The sequence below is a fragment of the Ascidiella aspersa genome, chromosome 6, assembly GCF_963924565.1.
Source record: "Ascidiella aspersa chromosome 6, kaAscAspe10.2, whole genome shotgun sequence".
Classification (NCBI taxonomy): Eukaryota; Metazoa; Chordata; class Ascidiacea; order Phlebobranchia; family Ascidiidae; genus Ascidiella; species Ascidiella aspersa.
The window spans coordinates 691,658-709,928 of record NC_139452.1 but is presented as its reverse complement, the minus strand read 5'-3'; the positions used below and the strand labels follow the sequence as shown (position 1 = coordinate 709,928).

Below are 18,271 nucleotides of genomic sequence, written 5' to 3'. Positions count from 1 at the left end.
TACTAAAATATTTTACCATGTTATCAATGTCCACACATTAGAATACTATTTAGAAAACTTAAATTCTTATATTGTATTTTAAGTAAAATTTCCACGGATTTTAAATCATGTTTTTTGCCTTTTAAGTGTTGCTAAACCCAAGCTCTTTTCATACAAAGAAAGCTGGAATATTTACTCAATAATGTTTTTTCATTTCATTTCAGAGTTCGACTTCTTCAACTAGAATCCAGCCAACATTCCAAACAAGGCCAAGATTAAGTATCAGGTGATAATTGCCAGGTTTAAAACCAGTATTTATTCAGTTTTGTTTTAAGATTTTTTCCTGGAAAAGTTGGAATCAACGCGAGTTCAAGAAGTTAAACTTCTCTTCATGCAAGAAGACAAGGTCAATATAATAACTTATCAACATTTTGAAAACTTTTTTTCAATTTATCCTGAAGTTTTTACGTGGACTAACTGATTGTAGCAATAGGAAAGTGTGGAATGAGAGTCTATGATTTACTATCATGACAACCTTATAGCATAAGGAAATCAAGTCCGCTAATCGTGCGACCATTTTGTTTTAAAATTAAATTAAAATTGCAGATCACCAACATGAAGGATTTCAACCAAGATCGTAAACAAAGACCAAGATTCAGCATCGGGTAATTATTGTCGGGTTAAACCTTTTTATATGTTTCCACTTTTGTTTGAAGATTCCTGGCGTTTCATGAACAAGATGGAATCCAAGTGAACTCAACAAGTTTCATTCAATGGATGGAGACAAGGTGAATACAACCAACTTTTATACATTTATTATTATAACCAAAACTTGTGGAAGTTGTTGTCAGATTTCTGTGGCTTACAGAAGATCAGTTGCTATTGTTGAACGAATTCACGACGGTCAGTTTTAATAATAAATAAATATAAATCGGTCTTCTGGTGTAAACGAAGTATAAACCGACGTTTCGGCAGCAGATACCAGCTGACCTCATCAGGGTTAATAATTAAAACGAGAATGCGTTAGCCATATTATATACTGAGAAGTAAAAAATTGTAAAAGCGTAGATTAAAATTAATAATTCTAGACGTCGATGAAGTATGCGATAAGCTGTGACGCGCCGGAGTCATCCGGTGCAGAACTGCGCCGTCGTACAACGGGCGTTTATCAGCTATTGCGTATAGCTACAACGACGAGTAGATTGCCGGATACCATGAATCCATTTTATTCATGGTGTTAGGAGATTTGTCAATCCGGAATGATTCAATGAACCGTCTTTTGTAATAGTGCGGTTCCCAGTCTAGAATTTTACAGTTATCCCAATCAATTCCGTGTCGGAGTTCAACCGCATGCTCTGCCAGAGCTGACCGGGATGCCTTTTCGTGGCGGACATCACGCATGTGTTCGAGTTTCCTGGTATGAAAGGAACGTTTAGTTTCCCCTATGTATGTTGCTGAACAACCTCCACAGGGAATCTCATAAACTGCCCCTTGACGTTTTTCTGGTTTGACTGGATCTTTAGTTGAAGGTAAAATATTTCCAATTTTTCTGGCTGGTTTAAAAGCTGTAGAGATGTGGTGGCCCTTCAAAATGCGTTTTAATTTTTCTCCCAGACCTGGAATGTAGGGAATAATGGCCAGACCTTTAGATTCTGGTTTAGATGTTAAATGGTTGGTTGTGTTACGAGGTTTGAACAACCAGTCGGGGTATCCGTTTAATCTCATGGCCTTCTTAACATGTTTAATTTCGTTGCCTTCGTCCTGATAGTTACTGCAAAGTTTTGAAGCTCGGTGTAGCAGGGAACTCACAACCGAGCGTTTGTGTTGTAAAGGGTGGTCTGATCTGAAATTCAAGTAGCGATCTGAATGTGTTAATTTTCTAAATACCTTGGAAGATAATTTACCTGACCGGTTACGAGTGATTAATGAATCCAAGAATGAAATTGAGCATTTGTTCTCTGTTTCCATAGTGAATTTAATGGTAGGTTCCAAGCTGTTCAAGTGGTCCAGGAACTGCTGTATCAAGTTTGTTTTTATTATGACAAACGTATCATCTACGTATCTTCGCCACATTCGCGGGGGGGTATGGAATGAATTCATGGCCCGTTGTTCGATGTCCTCCATAACCAAGTTTGCCACAGTTACTGAAACCGGTGATCCCATAGCTGTTCCAAATATCTGTTTGTAATGTTTTCCTTTGAATTTAAGGTATGTAGATTCTAGGCATATAGTTAACCCTTCTAGTATGTCATTAATATTAAACTTAGTCCTGTTTTCCAGTGTGTTGTCTTGGTTAAGACGTTCTTTAGCTACTTGTATAGCCAGGTTAGCGGGGACATTGGTGAACAGGGAGGTAACGTCGAACGAGACCATGCTTTCATCTTCTTTTATTTGAAAATTTGTAATTTCTTCAACGAAACCAATCGAGTTTTTAACATGATATTCTGTTTGACCTAAAAGAGGGGATAAAATTAAAGAAATACGTTTAGCTAAGTTATACGTGGGGGACCCCATTTGGTCAGTTAGCAGCTTGTGATCATTGTCATGTGCCAGTATGTTGGCATTTTGTTATATGTCATGTTAGCGGTGTCAATGGCAGGTTGCCGATGTCATGTTTTATGTTCATAGTCAAGTTGGCAGATGGCAAGTGTTATGTTGGCTTTTAGTGGTGTCTTGTTGGCTTTTAGTGGTGTCTTGTTGGCAGGTGGCAGGTGGTCGTGGGCAGGTTGTGGTGTCATGTTTTATTTTTATGTCCGAAGTCAAGTTGGCAGGTGTCAGGTGGTAGTTGGCAGGTGGTCGTAGATGGAAGGTGTTCGTGTGCGGGTTGTGGTGTCATTTTTTTAGTTGGCAGGTGTCCAGTGTCATGTTAGCAGTTTGCAGGTTTCATGTTTTGAGAAATGTTGGGCATCGTTTGCCGGTTGGCAGTGTTTTTTGGCTGGTGGTCGCTGTCATTACCAGGTGGCCAGTGCCATGTTGGCAGTGTTATGTTGTCTGTGTTATGTTGGCAGGTGGTCGCTGTCATTACCAGATGGCCAGAGCCATGTTGGCAGTGTTATGTTGTCAGTGTTATGTTTGCAGGTGGTCGCTGTCATTACCAGGTGGCCAGTGCCATGTTGGCAGTGTTATGTTGTCTGTTATGTTGGCTGGTGGTCGCTGTCATTACCAGGTGGCCAGTGCCATGTTGGCAGTGTTATGTTGGCAGGTGGCTGGTGGTCGCTGTCATTACCAGATGGTCAGTGCCATGTTGGCAGTGTTATGTTGCCTGTGTTATGTTGGCAGGTGGTCGCTGTCATTACCAGGTGGCCAGTGCCATGTTGGCAGTGTTATGTTGTCTGTGTTATGTTGGCAGGTGGCAGGTGGCTAGTGGCATGTTGGCCGATGTTTATAAGCATTGTTGTCAGTGTAATATTGTTATTTTTATTTACAGCTTGCCTCTCTACATTGACAACTGTATTTAGTCTCTTGATGATGCAAATCACCAATGGTGTTTATAAAAGCTTAATATTGTTTGTAATAACTAGGAATTCTTTTAGACAACAGAGCTGGTCTAGTTACGTCATTATGACGCGCTATAAAACAGGTGATGTCACCGCTGCCATAGCAACCAGAAAATGACGTCCAAGTTATCAGCAAGTGTCCTATATTGAGGTAAAACCAATCATTGTATTTCCTTAATAAGCTTTATAAAAAATCTAACAATTTTGGTGAGATTTTGCTTACTTACAGACCAACCGTAGAGCAAAGATAACATGTGGCCCTTTAGTTTTTAATTATGGAATTTGCTGGTTTTGAATAATAATGATGTAGAGTTGCTTATTTTCTGACTCTAACAGTCGAGCTTGTTGGATGCTTGCTTGGATTTCAAGGCTATTCACCTTATTGAACACGTTTTGGCTCCAAACTAATACAAGATAAACCAGTTTGGACGCTATACTTTTATAAATAAAATGTTTATATGCAATTAGCCTAATATGGCTTTCTGTTAATTAAAATATATCTTTCGTAAACTTTTGCTATTTTTTTATAATTACTTTAAAAATCACTTCTCTGCCTAATTACCCGGGAATTCCTTAAAGGAAATCTAACTGAAGCTACTAGGGAATTCCCCCATTACGTTACAATGAAAAATTAAGAAAAACAACGCCTTTGTAGATTGCCAATATACTAAAAAAACTGAACCACACCATTTTACCATTTTGGAAACAATGTTATTATATCTTTTGTAGTTGCTTTAATTTTGTAAAAGGCGTTTTATTATTTGCACTTCGAGCAGCTAATTCAGAACTTCCTGTTGACTCAAATAAAAGTTGAGTTGTTTCCAGTTGGTGATGTTAGGAGTTTTATCTGAAGCTTAAAACTGCTTTTTATCTCAGAACTTGGTATTAAAGAAAAGATGCAACACTTTTTGAGGTTTGTTTAGAATCCAACCACTTTTTTACAGTAACGAAACGAGTTGTCAAAATTGAAATTGCAAGGAAGAAATAATGGCGCTCTTTCACTATTGTACGTAAAAATTAATAAAAAAAAAAATTCTTCAAATGCCGCATACTTCAACACAAATTGTTTGGGTTAGGGTGCGGTTAGCGTTTGGTTGAGGGTGGGTCAAGTATTATTAATAATAAACATAATGTTACTTGACCCACCTTAACCCAAACGCTAACCCGCACCCTAACCCAAATGGTGTTTCGTTGTGGTAGGATTCTAGACCAGCGCCGCGCTCTTTCACTATTGTACGTAAAAATTAATAAAAATTTTTTTTTCTTTAAATGCCGCATACCACAACACAAATTGTTTGGGTTAGGGTGCGGGTTAGAGTTTGGTTGAGGGTGGGTCAAGTATTATTAATAATAAACATAATATTACTTGACCCACCCTCACCATATTACTTGACCCACCCTCACCCAAACGCTAACCCGCACCCTAACCCAAACAATTTGTGTTGAAGTATGCGGCATTTGAAGAATTTTTTTTTTCACGTACAATAGTGAAAGAGCGCCGAAATAATATATGAGAATAAGAATAACAATAATACTTAATCACAACACGAAAATGTGGTAGGATTCCAGACCAGAGCCAAAAAGTGTGCTTATGGTATGCCAACTATATAACACTTTTAAACACACATGTAAAAAGATAAAACACTTGCAATTGCACATCTATAAAGTTGTGCTAGTAATTCCTAAAGGCTATTTTTGTTATTTTATTGTTCTTTTACACTCTAGTATTTCTAAACCTTGGTAAAAACTTTAAATAATGGAGACTTTTCCTGAAAAAACAGCTGACAAAGATGAAAGAAAAGAAGATTTAAAAGTGGATGGTTACGCAATAAATTTTTTGCAAGAACTGAATGAGTAAGTTAATGACCGCATTCAATTATAAATAATGTTATTTAGATTTTGGTTATGAAGCATCATTTCAAATTTTAATTGTTCATTTCCCATATGATAAGGCATTTGGGAAACATAACGGAGGTGCATTATGTTTTTTTTGTTTTTTTTAAACATAATGCACCTCAGTTGTGTTTTCCAATAAAAAGCAATAAAAACCAGAATGAAGATGCCAATGCGTTATGTAACATAGCAATTTTATAGTTGATTTACTTTGAATAGAATTTGACACTTAGTGTTTTCAGAAAAAGGTCTTCCGGCTTTTTGTGCGATGCGGAAATTGTTGTAAATGGCAAAAGTTTTCCAGCTCACAAAATTGTCTTATCGGCCAGCAGTGAATACTTCAGGACCATGTTTAGCACAAATGTAGGTTTACCTATTTTTTATATTCAAGTATTTTATTATAACATTAAATATTTGATTATTGGAATTTAATATATTTTGAATGTTTAATAAAAATATGTAATGAATAGGATTTTTTAAGAATGTACATAAATATAGTTCCTCAAATGAAAACAGGTGTTCTCAAAACTCTATTTATTTGCAAAACTAAAACTATTCGCACAATATTTGGGTTAGGGTGGGGGTTAGCGTTTGGGTGAAGGTGGGTCAAGTGTTATTATATTTAATAATAATACTGTGAGCGTTCCGACCATTCATCATTCCGTAAATTAGTGTTACCCTATTCTTTGTAACCTGGGCAACGCCGGGTATTTTGTCTAGAGATGTGTGTGTGTGTGTGTGGCAACATGTTCGCCCAATGTTACGTCACACTGGAAATGTTATGTCACACTCAATGCGATTTACAACATGGTACAATGTTACCATTTACAACATGTTACAATGTGATTTTATCATTTACCAAGATTGTGTTTAAGCATGTATCCCAGGCCCCAGCATTAGTTGATTTAATATAGGTATATTGAGAAGTTTTTGTGGACCCCCTGAAAACGTTTTATGTTTTTTAAAATCATCGGCTATAACATGCGGCTTCAGCAAGCTTATACAATGCTGGTAACATGTGAATTAGTGATTAAATATGGTCACAGTGCGTTCGACAGAGACAAAGAATTCGATCTTTAGAGCCACGCAAATAAGTCCCATATTACATACGCGATTCCGCTTTTACATTAATGTCGCTTCCACACAGGCAGTGGGGTGATACTCTGATTGTGGGGGAGCATTAGGTTAACCGACTTTAGACACGCTATATGCCATGGTTTGAAACACATCACATGATTTGAAATTTCTATTTAGTGACACTCAGTTCAAACATTTAGGCATAAGCAAATTGGTTATGACATTTAGAAAAATATGTTTGCATTATTTATGTCTTTTACTAAGATCTTACGAATAACCGGTAAATATTCTATTTCACCTGGGCAACGCCGGGTATTTCGTCTAGTTTGTAATAAACTAAGTTCGCTCATCATGGCATTAAGCACTGGCGGTCTAAATGTTCAATTTATTTAAAACAAGAATCTTTTGTTTATCGTCTCTAGAAGATTCATTAAAGACAAAATTGTTTGAGCTGTTAAGAGTAAATGTTGAATCTTGGCTAACTACTTGGTAGTACTCGTGTTCAGCTAATGTCACAAAAACTCGTGTTTTACTTATATCATCACAATTCAGATGAAAGAAAAGTATTCGGGCAAAGTTGAGCTGAAGCAATTGAATGAAAATGCTGTGAAAGAGGTTCTTGATTACGTTTACACTGGAACAACCACAATTAGTGAGAGCAATGCTTCTGACTTACTTCAAGCTGCATCTGTAATGCTACTCAAAAGTGAGTTTGTGATGAATTACACCAGGGTGGTCTAAGCACATCATATCTGTTGCCCGCGAAACATTATTTAGTTCGGATTTCAAGTTTACTTTTAGTCCACTTACCATTTAGAGCAGTAGTTCTAAACCTCTTTTAACAATAACATTACACTTATTTCTTATTCTTTTTTATTTTAATGGTTGGTGTTTTTAATATTTTTGTACTATTTATTTGTATAGATAAACTGATATTTATCTGACAGAATGCATATCTATATTAAAAGTTTTGATCTTTCTGAATGACGGTTGTTTGAAGCGATGTGCTTCTTAAGTTAATAACATTACACTTTAATTTTTAGCGTAAGACCTAAAAATTATTCTCGTACCACAGGTTGAGAACCACTACATTAAAATTATTGTTACAGACTAAAGTATGCATTATTGTTCAGTAAAAATGTTTAAATTTGTAAGTTGTTGTTGATTGTGTAATTACCAGCTGTTGAATATGCAGTTATATAATACTCTAAAACAGCTCCAATGGTAATGCTAATTGTTTGCCAACATTTTTGAAACTACTTCAAATTGCTTGGTTCTGTTGAATGACGTAAAAAATGTTTCATTGTTGGTTAACAATATACTTTTAGTTTGACTACAAGTTTAGAGTAGCGGTTCTTGACCTTTTGTCTCTGTGTAAATTATTAAAATGAAATTACTTTCAGCACCCGTCTCAAATTTAAGTTATGTGTCAATTTATTGTGACAAAATAAGAATTTATCTTCTGACAGCCGCTATTATATTTTATTTGCATTAACTTTACTGGCCCTTTTTAGTTTTGGATTTCATGCAACCGATCGAGAATATGACTGTAGCTGTAACAAGTTTTTCTAAACTCCCAATATTGCTAGTGATGCAAACAATGCAAACCAGCTTATGTTGGTGTTTTGTAACTCTGCTGAAACAAAGTCTTGCACAAAAAACTCACTACAGATAAGAAGTATTTGCCAAAGCATCACAATTTACCTGACAAGTGCCGATAACACTGTGTATTTAAGTTAAAATGTTGGGATGTTAAAATTAATATAGTATCTTTTGGATTTGTTCCCTGAGGCATTAGATGCCAAATCTTCCATTTATATCGGGTAAAAGTAACTGTTAAAATTTATCATTCAACTGAGTTGTTTTTGGTGTTTAAATTTGTAAAATAGTTCAATTTGTCCCTTGTCTTTAACTGTTGAATAGAAACTGAGTGTGAAATAAGCTGTTTATGTTTGCTTAGCACTCATAAAGCATGCTGTGTGTTACCCGCAAACAATTGGTAAACACTATGGTGGCCCTATATGCTGGTAACATTGTATAAACCTGTCCTAGAGAATGAGATTATATTCTAAACTCGGATGTTGTAGTGGCAATATTCCTTTCAACCCACACACTGTATTGCTAAAAAATTAATTATTTTACATTGTTTCAAACTAATCAGAAATATGTGCACATGTTTTGATATACATTGTATTTTCATTAATTTTTTAAGTAACTGTTATAACCCTGTCATAGATTATGAGAATATAATGTTCTAGTGGCAATAAATAAAATTGTTTTACCAATTCACAATTATATTATTAAAAAGATTAAATGTCTTTGCATTGTATAATGATTAATCCAGGAATATGTGCACATGTTTTGAAGCAACATGACATTGCATTTGGTTATTAAATGTTTATAGTATTTGTATTTTATAACAACTATTGATAGTAATAACTTTTATATTGTTTTAGATTTATTGAAAGAAATCGACAACTTTTTGCTCAAATCTGTTTGTCCTGAAAATTGCCTGAAATTTAGAAAAATAGGGATTTTGTTTTCATTGGATTCACTTCAGAAGAAAGTTGAAGATTGCATTCTGGAAAACTTTGCTGTTGTTAGTGACCAGGAAGAATTCAAACAATTGTCACTTCACGATGTGAAAGTTTATTTTGCCTCCAATGAAATACAGGTTAAGTAATTTTATTTTTATTTCGTTTTAATAATAACAACTTGAATTTTTTGTCCACAGTGTTAATTGATAAATATTCTAAACTTAAATTTCACATTAAAAGTTTAATAAGTCTATTTTAAGCTGGCCTGGTTAAAGTTGTATGAGGGCTGCAACAAAATTTGTTTTCGTGGGCCGCCATATGCGATATAAGAGATGTACAGCTCAAAAAGTTAAACATAAAAAACAACTGCCTAAAAAATCATATTTATGGAAACTCCTATTTTGTTGTTAAGTTGCAAATACACAAAAAGTCCGCATTTAGATTAAAATTCATCAATAGAAAAACATTATTACATAAAAAAAAAACGTTAGCTCAAAAAAAAAAACTTAGCTGAAAAAATGCGGTATATCGAAGTCATACACTTCATGCAAAAGCTTGTGCTATACATAATGGGAGTCATATTTGTATCATGATGGCTGGAGTTTGTAGTAAGATTTAAATGAATATCAAAACCCATACAGAAGTAGGTAGGATTATAAACATTTCAAATAAATCTTTATTTAGTTTGTTTGAAAATGAATAAAAATTAAAACCTAACTGCATTTTTTTTAATTGCATTTAGAAAATAAAGTTTCGACCAACAGAAATATATTTCTTTTTTCTGTATCCTATTGTATTTGTGTTTTTTAGGTTGAAACTGAAGATGTCATGTACAAAGCACTCATGAGTTGGATTTCAAGTGATTTGAAGAAAAGACAAGAACATTTCCGCGAGCTTTTTCGCTTTATTCGTCTGCAACATGTCACCAAAGATTTTCTGCTCAACACCATCAGGAATGAGGTATTTATCAGAGTTAGAAGTTTGTGGTCATTTTTCAAATACATAAATATTAAAAGCATAGTTTGTTTAGTGTTGAATATCAATTACGTTGTTGGTAATTATGGATACCATTAAACATTTCACTCTTTAAGTTGTGAACGTTGTCAAACTTGTTAATAATTAACTATGAATTAAAAAGCTTTATGTGAAAGCCATACCAATTGACATCTTTACTCTAACATAATCTTTTGTAACCGCTTTGTAGAAACTTGTTAAGGGTGACCATGGCTGTAGAGATTTGGTTGACGATGCTTTGCACTTTCAATTTCAACCTGATAAATTTGCAAAGCAGAAAAGAAGATGTTTTCCTGACAATGGTGTGCTACTTTCATATTATATTCCTGTTAATATATTGTGTTTATTGGAGGATTGGTTTATTTAAAAAATGGGTTTCAAGCACAACTTCTATTTCATGTAATATTTATTTTTGCAAACTTTTTTTTTGTTTAAAAGAACTTTTTTACCATTTTTAGATCCCAATTGTATGTATTCACTGACCGAACAATCAGCAATACATCGTTTGCACTTCAGAGATACTTTGCAAACTGGGGAGGTAAAGAACTAGAATATATAAGTTCTGTTAAAAATACACAAAAATACCCTCATAACCCTTTGATCATCCTAAATTTGTTACTTTTTTTTAACAACAGACCACTAAAAAGTTTTTCCTTACATGATTCTTGTTTAGAACGAGCCAACAAATGTGAAACTGAAATAAGGTCTAAATAAATTTGAGGAAATGGAAGTATTTTTTATCAAAACAAATGCTTTAATAAGTTTTCAGTTAGCTCCCTTTAAACTTTATTGTTGGCATATCATTTAAATCATCTAGGCCAGTGGTTTTCAACCTTTTTTATGACGCGACCCATTTTAACAACCCAATCTATCTAACGACCCCTTTCAGGCATAATACGTTTGTGCCCAAAGGCACAAAAATGCACAAACATTTATTTAAGTGATATAGTAGTAAGATACTACGTTTTACTTGTGACATCATAACTAAATATTTCTGGTGATAATCGTTATACTGCAGGGGTCAGCAACCCCTGGCACGCGTGCCAAACTAAAATGAACTAAATGGTTGCACATAATTTCAGTTTATGTCACGAATAAGTGTCTTAACTGTTGTATTTAACTTTTTTGTGCGCGTTAAACTTGATGTTTACGACTAACCGTTCGTATTACGTCACAATGCCCCATAAGTGGCGTGACAAAGCAGGACATTCTACATCAGTGGTTCTCAACCGCAGGTTCGCGTCAATTTCCTGCCGGTCCGCAATATATATTTCAATCTTATATCTCAATTGCGAAATGCAAGATGCTGAAGGCTGCTTGTACATCAAATTTAAAACATCAGTTCCGTAATTCGCCTGTTCCGTAATTGGCAGCATTGTGACGTAACATAGAGTTAAAGGACTACTTTGGACTTTATCTTACGTCACAATGCTGTAAGTGTAGTGCCCAACTGTTTAAAATTAGGCTAAACTCGTTTAAGTCTTAAACTTTAGGACCAGTTGTACCTAAAAAACTTCAATAGAACCACGTATAACACGTATGATATCAAAAAGACAGCAGCAAATTGCTCATTACATTGAAGTTTCCGGTATTTGCTTTTAAGTTGAATACTTTTATGGTAATTACATTTTGGCTTATTTTTTTTTTTAATTTTTGAAGGTCAAACGGTCCGCAAAACTTGATTTAAAGTTTGACCGGTCTGTAAGCTAAAAAGGTTGAGAACTACTGTTCTACATTAAAAGTAAGCACGTGTGTTTTTGTGCGACTGAGAAACCAACAAAAACGAAACTGATAGTTAACACTTCTAGGTATCAGCTTAAAAGCATCGAAGTATGTTTCAAAAAGATAGGTAATTAGATGTCAGATCACAGTAGGGCTGCGGAGTCAGACTCGGGGCGGACGTGTGCGGCATGCGCAGTACTAAATTTCGAAACTGATTAGGCAGCAAACTGTAAATTTCTAAGGTGCAATAGCATATGCTGGTGGCATATTTTCCATAAGCCGTATAAATATATTGCGGAATAACCATCTTGTTTAAGTTACGTAAATTGGTGAAATACAGGTTGTACAGAGGGACTCGATGAAATCGCATATTCGGCTGGAGTCGGACTCGGGTTGTTTTTAACCGACTCCGCAGCCCTGGTTGCCAGTGCAAAGCTAAACATAGAAAATTGTTTGGCACGCGAGTTGTTAATATTTTGACATTATTCATTATCTGGCACAGTGAGTACGAAAGGTTGCCGACCCCTGTCATACTGTGATGTAATAATAATCGTTATTTGTGATAACTGTCTCGGCACAACGTTAATAGTTTTTTTGCAGTACAGTAAACACTTTAGCTTGTAATTTCTGTCTTTATTAAATCTGAGGATAAACATAGTGCAATATAAATAATCGCAACTTGAATTACAGGTTAGAGTTTTCACTTAGTTATTGGACAAATTGCGAGGGCTGGTGTGTATAAGTTCTTCAGTAAACGCAAAAGTGTGTAATGTTCCGAAAAAGGTCCATCTCGGAACTTCTGGCTGCTCCGTGTTTGAACATTTAACTTTTATTCAAGTTCTTAAAACTCACTAATATCTTTACAGATATTTTTTTATGGCAAATAATTGGCATTTTTGTAATAGTGATTGATTGGTAATTTATTGTCGTCTCCGCGACCCCCAGAGAAAAGGCAAACGACCCACCTGGGGGTTGCGACCCCCAGGTTGAAAACCACTGATCTAGACACAATCAAGGGAATACTTTTTTATTTTTTGTCTGTTTACATCAAGCCTAAATGCTACTAATTGGTCTGGGTGTGTAAGCAGATATCTGCAATAAGAAAGCCTGATTTTTTAATAACTATAAATTTACCTTTTAGTATTTTAAATGAGTGTTTCACAGGAAATCGTTCCCGAAATGCACATAAGTTACTCAAGTGCGGTTGCTGTTCGAGGAAATGTTGTTTACTTTTGTGGTGGTTTTGTGAAAGACAGCAACACACAAGCTTCAAACACCATCATTTCATTTGATGGTCAAACATGGAAAGTAGTTGGTACTATGACGTATGCAAGAGCTAATGCAATGGTTGTGTTTGTTGGAGGTATCTACAAAACATATTCTTGTTTATTGTTTTGTTGTTAATCTATTTTTTAAACAGGCCTTTTTTGTTTTGTTTTGATCTCTTACTAACAAAAGACAAGAATAAAATATCAATGGGAAACACTAATTTTGTTTTTTAATTTAATTTAGCTTGTCATGTTTTTTCTCATTGAAAAATAACCAAGATTGAAATAATGCCAATGGTTTACCTTTTCTCAATTTGTTGTCTAAAATTCACAAAATGTAACACATCTGAGTTAGTGAAACGAAAGACACACACAAACATATGTGTTTAATAACATCTGTGATCTAACCCCTCGGAAGTTGCTTTATGACCAACGATTACGGCTTCCGTATCAATAGTACACCGAAAAGCCATCGCAGACTCGCCGAATCTGTCGATCTATGATGCAAGCAGAGCAAGCCAGAAAAACAACTAGCCTGCAGTGAGGTCCGAACTCACGACCTCCGGTCAAGCCGGGACCGTCGCTCTACCAACTGAGATATGCAGGCTCAGAGAGGAGCGAGTCGAGAAACAACCATGCGCCAATACTTGCACATTTTGTTAGTACAAGCAACTTCACACTGGGGGATCATCAGTCCGTATCAATCAATGAAAGACACACACAAACATATGTGTTTAATAACATCTGTGATCTAGCCCCTCGGAAGTTGCTTTATGACCAACGATTACGGCTTCCGTATCAATTGACCTCACTGCAGGCCAGTTGTTTTTTTGGCTTGCTCTGCTTGCATCATAGATCGACAGATTCGGCGAGTCTGCGATGGCTTTTCGGTGTACATCTGACTTAGGTTACAGACATAATATAAGTTGCTGATTTTTGCTAAATAGAACTCATACCTTTATGTCGTAACTGCAGTATTTTGCTGCCACATAAAGTTGTACGTAATCTTTAAACATATGCAGTTATTTAAAACCCGGAAATCTAATTACGTTATTTAATTAGTAGATATTCTTTTAAATTATATATTATCGATTGCTTAGAACTCTATGTTTTCTTGAAGTTAACAAAGCGATAATTAGTTTCAATAATTATGACTTATGACCAGGTACCTTTAGTTAATGTTTTGTTGAAATTGCAAAATGTGTTTATTTACAAGCTACTTTTTGAAAATTATTTTTTGCCAGTAACACATGTAGCCATTTTAATCCGACAATACTCTCTGTAAGTTTTGTTTTAAATAATTGCTTGCATAATTTGCAGAGAGCCTTTTTATATTCAGTGGTGAAAACAATGGACAGTTTCTGAATGTCACTGAAGAATTTAAAAATGGAACTTGTAAAACTCACACAAATAAAAATTCGCAGAATTACAGAAGATGTGGATCAGCTGTATATTTAAACGGTTGTAATTATAGTTTATATAATAATTTATCCAAAGCAAATGAAAATATATGAAAAATATATCATGTGCTTTACTTCAGGTTTGATTCATATTATTGGAGGGTTTGCTAATGCTCCAAATCAAGGACAAGGTTTGAAGCATTTTTTTGTTCATCTTAATTTTTTACACAACCAAGTAATCGTGCATTTTATTTTTAGTCAGTGCATATAGTAACGTCGAACTTCTACAACCAACTGGCGATCGTACTGGTTATTTTTCCAATTTTAATGAAGGGAGGGCTAACTTTGGATGTGCTGTAAATGGCACAACAATATTTCTATTCGGTAAGTATGAAGTTTAACATTTGAAAGAGTTAATAAAAAGCTTAACTAGGTCATCGATAGCTATTTTCTTCTGCTTTTTGACGTCTGTAATTCCTTTATCTTCTTGTTATTTGCTGAAGATAAATCTTTTCTTCCTTCTGGACAAACAAAACAAGAAAGAAAAAGTCGGCACTAAAACCTCCCTTATATCGGACTAGTAGCAATACTTCTATGAGGATGTCTCCATCATTTGAAACCTATATTCCTTCAGGTGGTGTTGGAAACTACAACCAGCAATTGAATACAGCTGAGTTCTGTAATAATCCTGGTAAAAACAGCCGCTACACAAAGTTAACCCCACCAAATGTTCCACTTGGAATTACTTCTGCAGAGTTTTACTCAGACAACCAAGTGTTGGTTCTTGGACGGTGAGTTGTAATATTTGTGAATACTTCAAAAACTTGATAAAGATAAATGTATAACTAGACGGGGGTGCGGTTGTTGTATATTTTGTCAGGGGGTCTATTTTCAGGGATTGGTGTTTATTTTTTTATTTTTTTTTTTTATTTTTTTTTTTTAATATTTTTAATTTTTACTATGTTATATTTTATATTATATATTTGATATTTTATTTTTTTTCTTAACTTGTTTCTGCAGGCAAAACAGATATGGGCCGAAAATTTCCCCACTTAACATATAGCTTTGGTGCGAAAGGGGTTCATATATTGCGTAATATTTGGGGAATGATCGAAACATATATTAGATAAATAGAATTTACCTAGATAATGCGTACGGCCATTTTGACCAGCTAATAGTTCAAAAAGAAAACATTATCATTCTCTTAAAATGGTTTAACGCCTATGGTTTCCTACACTTTTGCCAACTTTTACTCGGGAAATTTCTACCATGTCTTTGTCCGAGCAATCACCGTTTAAACAGACTTTAAATCCGTTGTTTCGAGCAATACGAAAAACTCTTTATGTGCCCAATACGCCACCTTTTAAAGAAAATTTAGACAAAATAAACGCAGTGTTTTTAGGACTTATTTTTGTAAGGCACCATGTTATGACGTGACTGTGTAACGTCGTCGCTAAAAATGCAATTAACTTGAGTGTTTTGCTCGCTGCGCCCTTGTACAATTTAAGCCGTGCAGGCCTGGTGTTGATATGTTTGATTGTAGTAAGATACGAAACAGGTGTAAACGGAGAGGTGTACACTGCCCTAAGGTTTCGCATTTAAATTTGAGACAGTAAAATATGCTGTTCAGTAAGAGCAATAAGTTATTTTACTAAGAGAAGCCTTTTTCTAAAATGCAACTCGCACGAGCCCACTGTTACTAAGACAGCTCCTTCGCACAATGAACGTTGCACGTGTGGGATAATAAAGCGCAGCAGAATGCCAGCCGCCGTCGCTTTGGGGGACGCCCTATTAACACTTGATTATTAGGCGAAGCTTATCGCGAAATAATTGGTCACCCGAAAAAACGCTCACCCCGCATTGAAAGCAAGCATTATAAATGAGTCGCCGATATTCTGCCTTGAACATCTCTACTCGAAATGCTTCCCTGCGTTAATTGTACGGTGGGTGAAACTTTATTCACGGCCTTACCTCTTTGTGTATTACCGCGACAATACGATGAAATACGATTTAAAGAATATTTGAAAAAATCGTATTTAAAGAATATTTGCTATTTGCACCTGTATAGTATGTTACTCCAATCCAACATATCAACACACAATTTTAAGTTGTGTAGGCCTGGTGTTGATATGTTGGATTGGAGTTGCTACCAGATTTCGCATTTAAATTTGCGGCGGTAAAATATGTTGTTTCTTAACAGCATTAAGTAATTTTACTAAAGAGAATCCTCTTTTTAAAATGCAAGTCGCACGCGCCCAGTTTTGGACAAGTCACAATGAAAGTCTCACGCGCGGGACAGTAGCGCATTTCACTTCACAAGCTGGACAAAGCAAACGAATATGAACGAATTCTGTATGGAAGTTTTTCTGCTGCTAGATGGCAGACGTTAGCTACAGAGAGCTAAAACGCAATATTTCAGGTTTTTGCCCCCCAAGCAAAGGCCCCTGGGGGTGCAGCCTCATAAACTTCTACAAAGCCACTCTACGTCATGTCTGAAAATTTGAAGGTTCTACGATGTATACGTTTTCTATAAAACTTCGGACAAAAATCGGTCTGAAAGCAAACCATAGCAAACCTAGGAAACCATAGGAAACCATAGCAAACCAAAAAAGAATAGCGGCAAAAACAAGATATGTCCCGAAAATAAATTTTTGGCCCATATATTTACAATATAAACCAGTGTTTTCTTATAACCTTAAAGAAATACCTAATATTGTGTTATGATTAGGATATTTTTTATGTAACGTATTTTAGACTTCATAGTTTTTTAGGCAATTTTGTTATATTTAACAATTGTATATATTTAGTACTACGTGTTATGCGTTTGTGTAGATCTGGTACAGCTCTATGCTTTGATGTTTCGAGCCAACGTTGGACAAATAATCTTACCAGAAGTTCAACAGGTAACCAGCATCTACTGAATCTATGGTGTTTTAAAACAAATGCGCAATTATTTTAGACAAAGTGCCGCTCTAGAAACTTAAAACGTCTTGGACCTAATATTAAGTGCGATTTTCTTTAAAATCTATCAATTTCCTTGACAAGCTGATAATAGTAGGAATAGGTGAGGATACATTACAAGTGTAATTTATTTACCAACATATCCTAAAAGATGGAAATAGACTTATTTTTGTTTGAAAAAGTTTTAAAAAACAAGCCACCAGTCGGATTAAATCTACATCTGGTATTTTCAAAATACATCTAATATTTTGTGAGTAGAAAAAAATAAACATTGAAGAATATTATAAAAAAATTAGTTATAATCAAGTTGTATGACTCTATAATTTCCAATAGGTTGAATTATAGTTTGCTTTTACTTGCTTTTAATGAATCACTTTTTTTTAAGGAGAGTTAGTAAAATGTAAATTCCAAGTATTTTTATGTTTCCAGCTGCTCAGCAAAGCGATGATGTTCGTTTGTGTTCTTTGAGCATTGCTACTGTTGCAAGTGGAAAATTATTTCGACTCCAACAAATTGTGTAAACAGGGGAAATTTTGGGAAATTTTTCTGAAAATGTGAGATCTTGTTTATACCCATTTTGTTTTTTTCGGTAATTTCTATTATAAATTGGTGCATAACATGCAATTGATAAAGATGCAGATCAAGTAAGTTTTTTTTTTTCGGGATATGTGTGATTTTTTAAGCCTTTGAGCGCATTTCTGTTATGCTTTATTTTTTTACAGTGTCAAAAATACAGCATTGTAAATATTGAGAAAGATGCACTTCTTGTTAAACAAGTGTTGTTTGGATATTTTTTAAATCCTTTTTTTCGTTTTTCTATTTTATGCTTTAATTTTTATTATTATGCGAAAAACAATATTGTAAATAATTATTGTTTGTTCCAATCGTTTTTCAAATACAAAGCAATGCGGTATTTTTTGTAA

At 34.8% G+C, this 18,271-nt stretch overlaps 2 protein-coding genes across 2 annotated transcripts; one reads left to right on the top strand and one right to left on the bottom strand.

The window, feature by feature from the left end:
* Positions 1-1,164: 1,164 nt before the first annotated feature.
* Positions 1,165-2,717, bottom strand: LOC146139056 (uncharacterized). Its single transcript, XM_083391598.1, has 4 exons — positions 2,618-2,717; positions 2,293-2,432; positions 2,027-2,157; positions 1,165-1,822 (listed from the first exon to the last, which is right to left on the bottom strand). The coding sequence occupies exons 1-4, from the start codon at positions 2,715-2,717 to the stop codon at positions 1,165-1,167; spliced, it is 1,029 nt and encodes a 342-aa protein (XP_083247724.1).
* A 2,501-nt stretch (positions 2,718-5,218) lies between these two features.
* LOC146139055 (kelch-like protein 28) lies at positions 5,219-18,261 on the top strand. The gene is made up of 14 exons (XM_083392108.1): positions 5,219-5,330; positions 5,612-5,732; positions 6,999-7,152; positions 8,903-9,120; positions 9,794-9,943; positions 10,188-10,299; positions 10,456-10,535; positions 12,884-13,082; positions 14,308-14,448; positions 14,528-14,578; positions 14,646-14,771; positions 15,022-15,178; positions 17,220-17,290; positions 17,778-18,261. The coding sequence occupies exons 1-14, from the start codon at positions 5,233-5,235 to the stop codon at positions 17,867-17,869; spliced, it is 1,770 nt and encodes a 589-aa protein (XP_083248234.1). The 5' UTR covers positions 5,219-5,232; the 3' UTR covers positions 17,870-18,261.
* Positions 18,262-18,271: the final 10 nt, after the last annotated feature.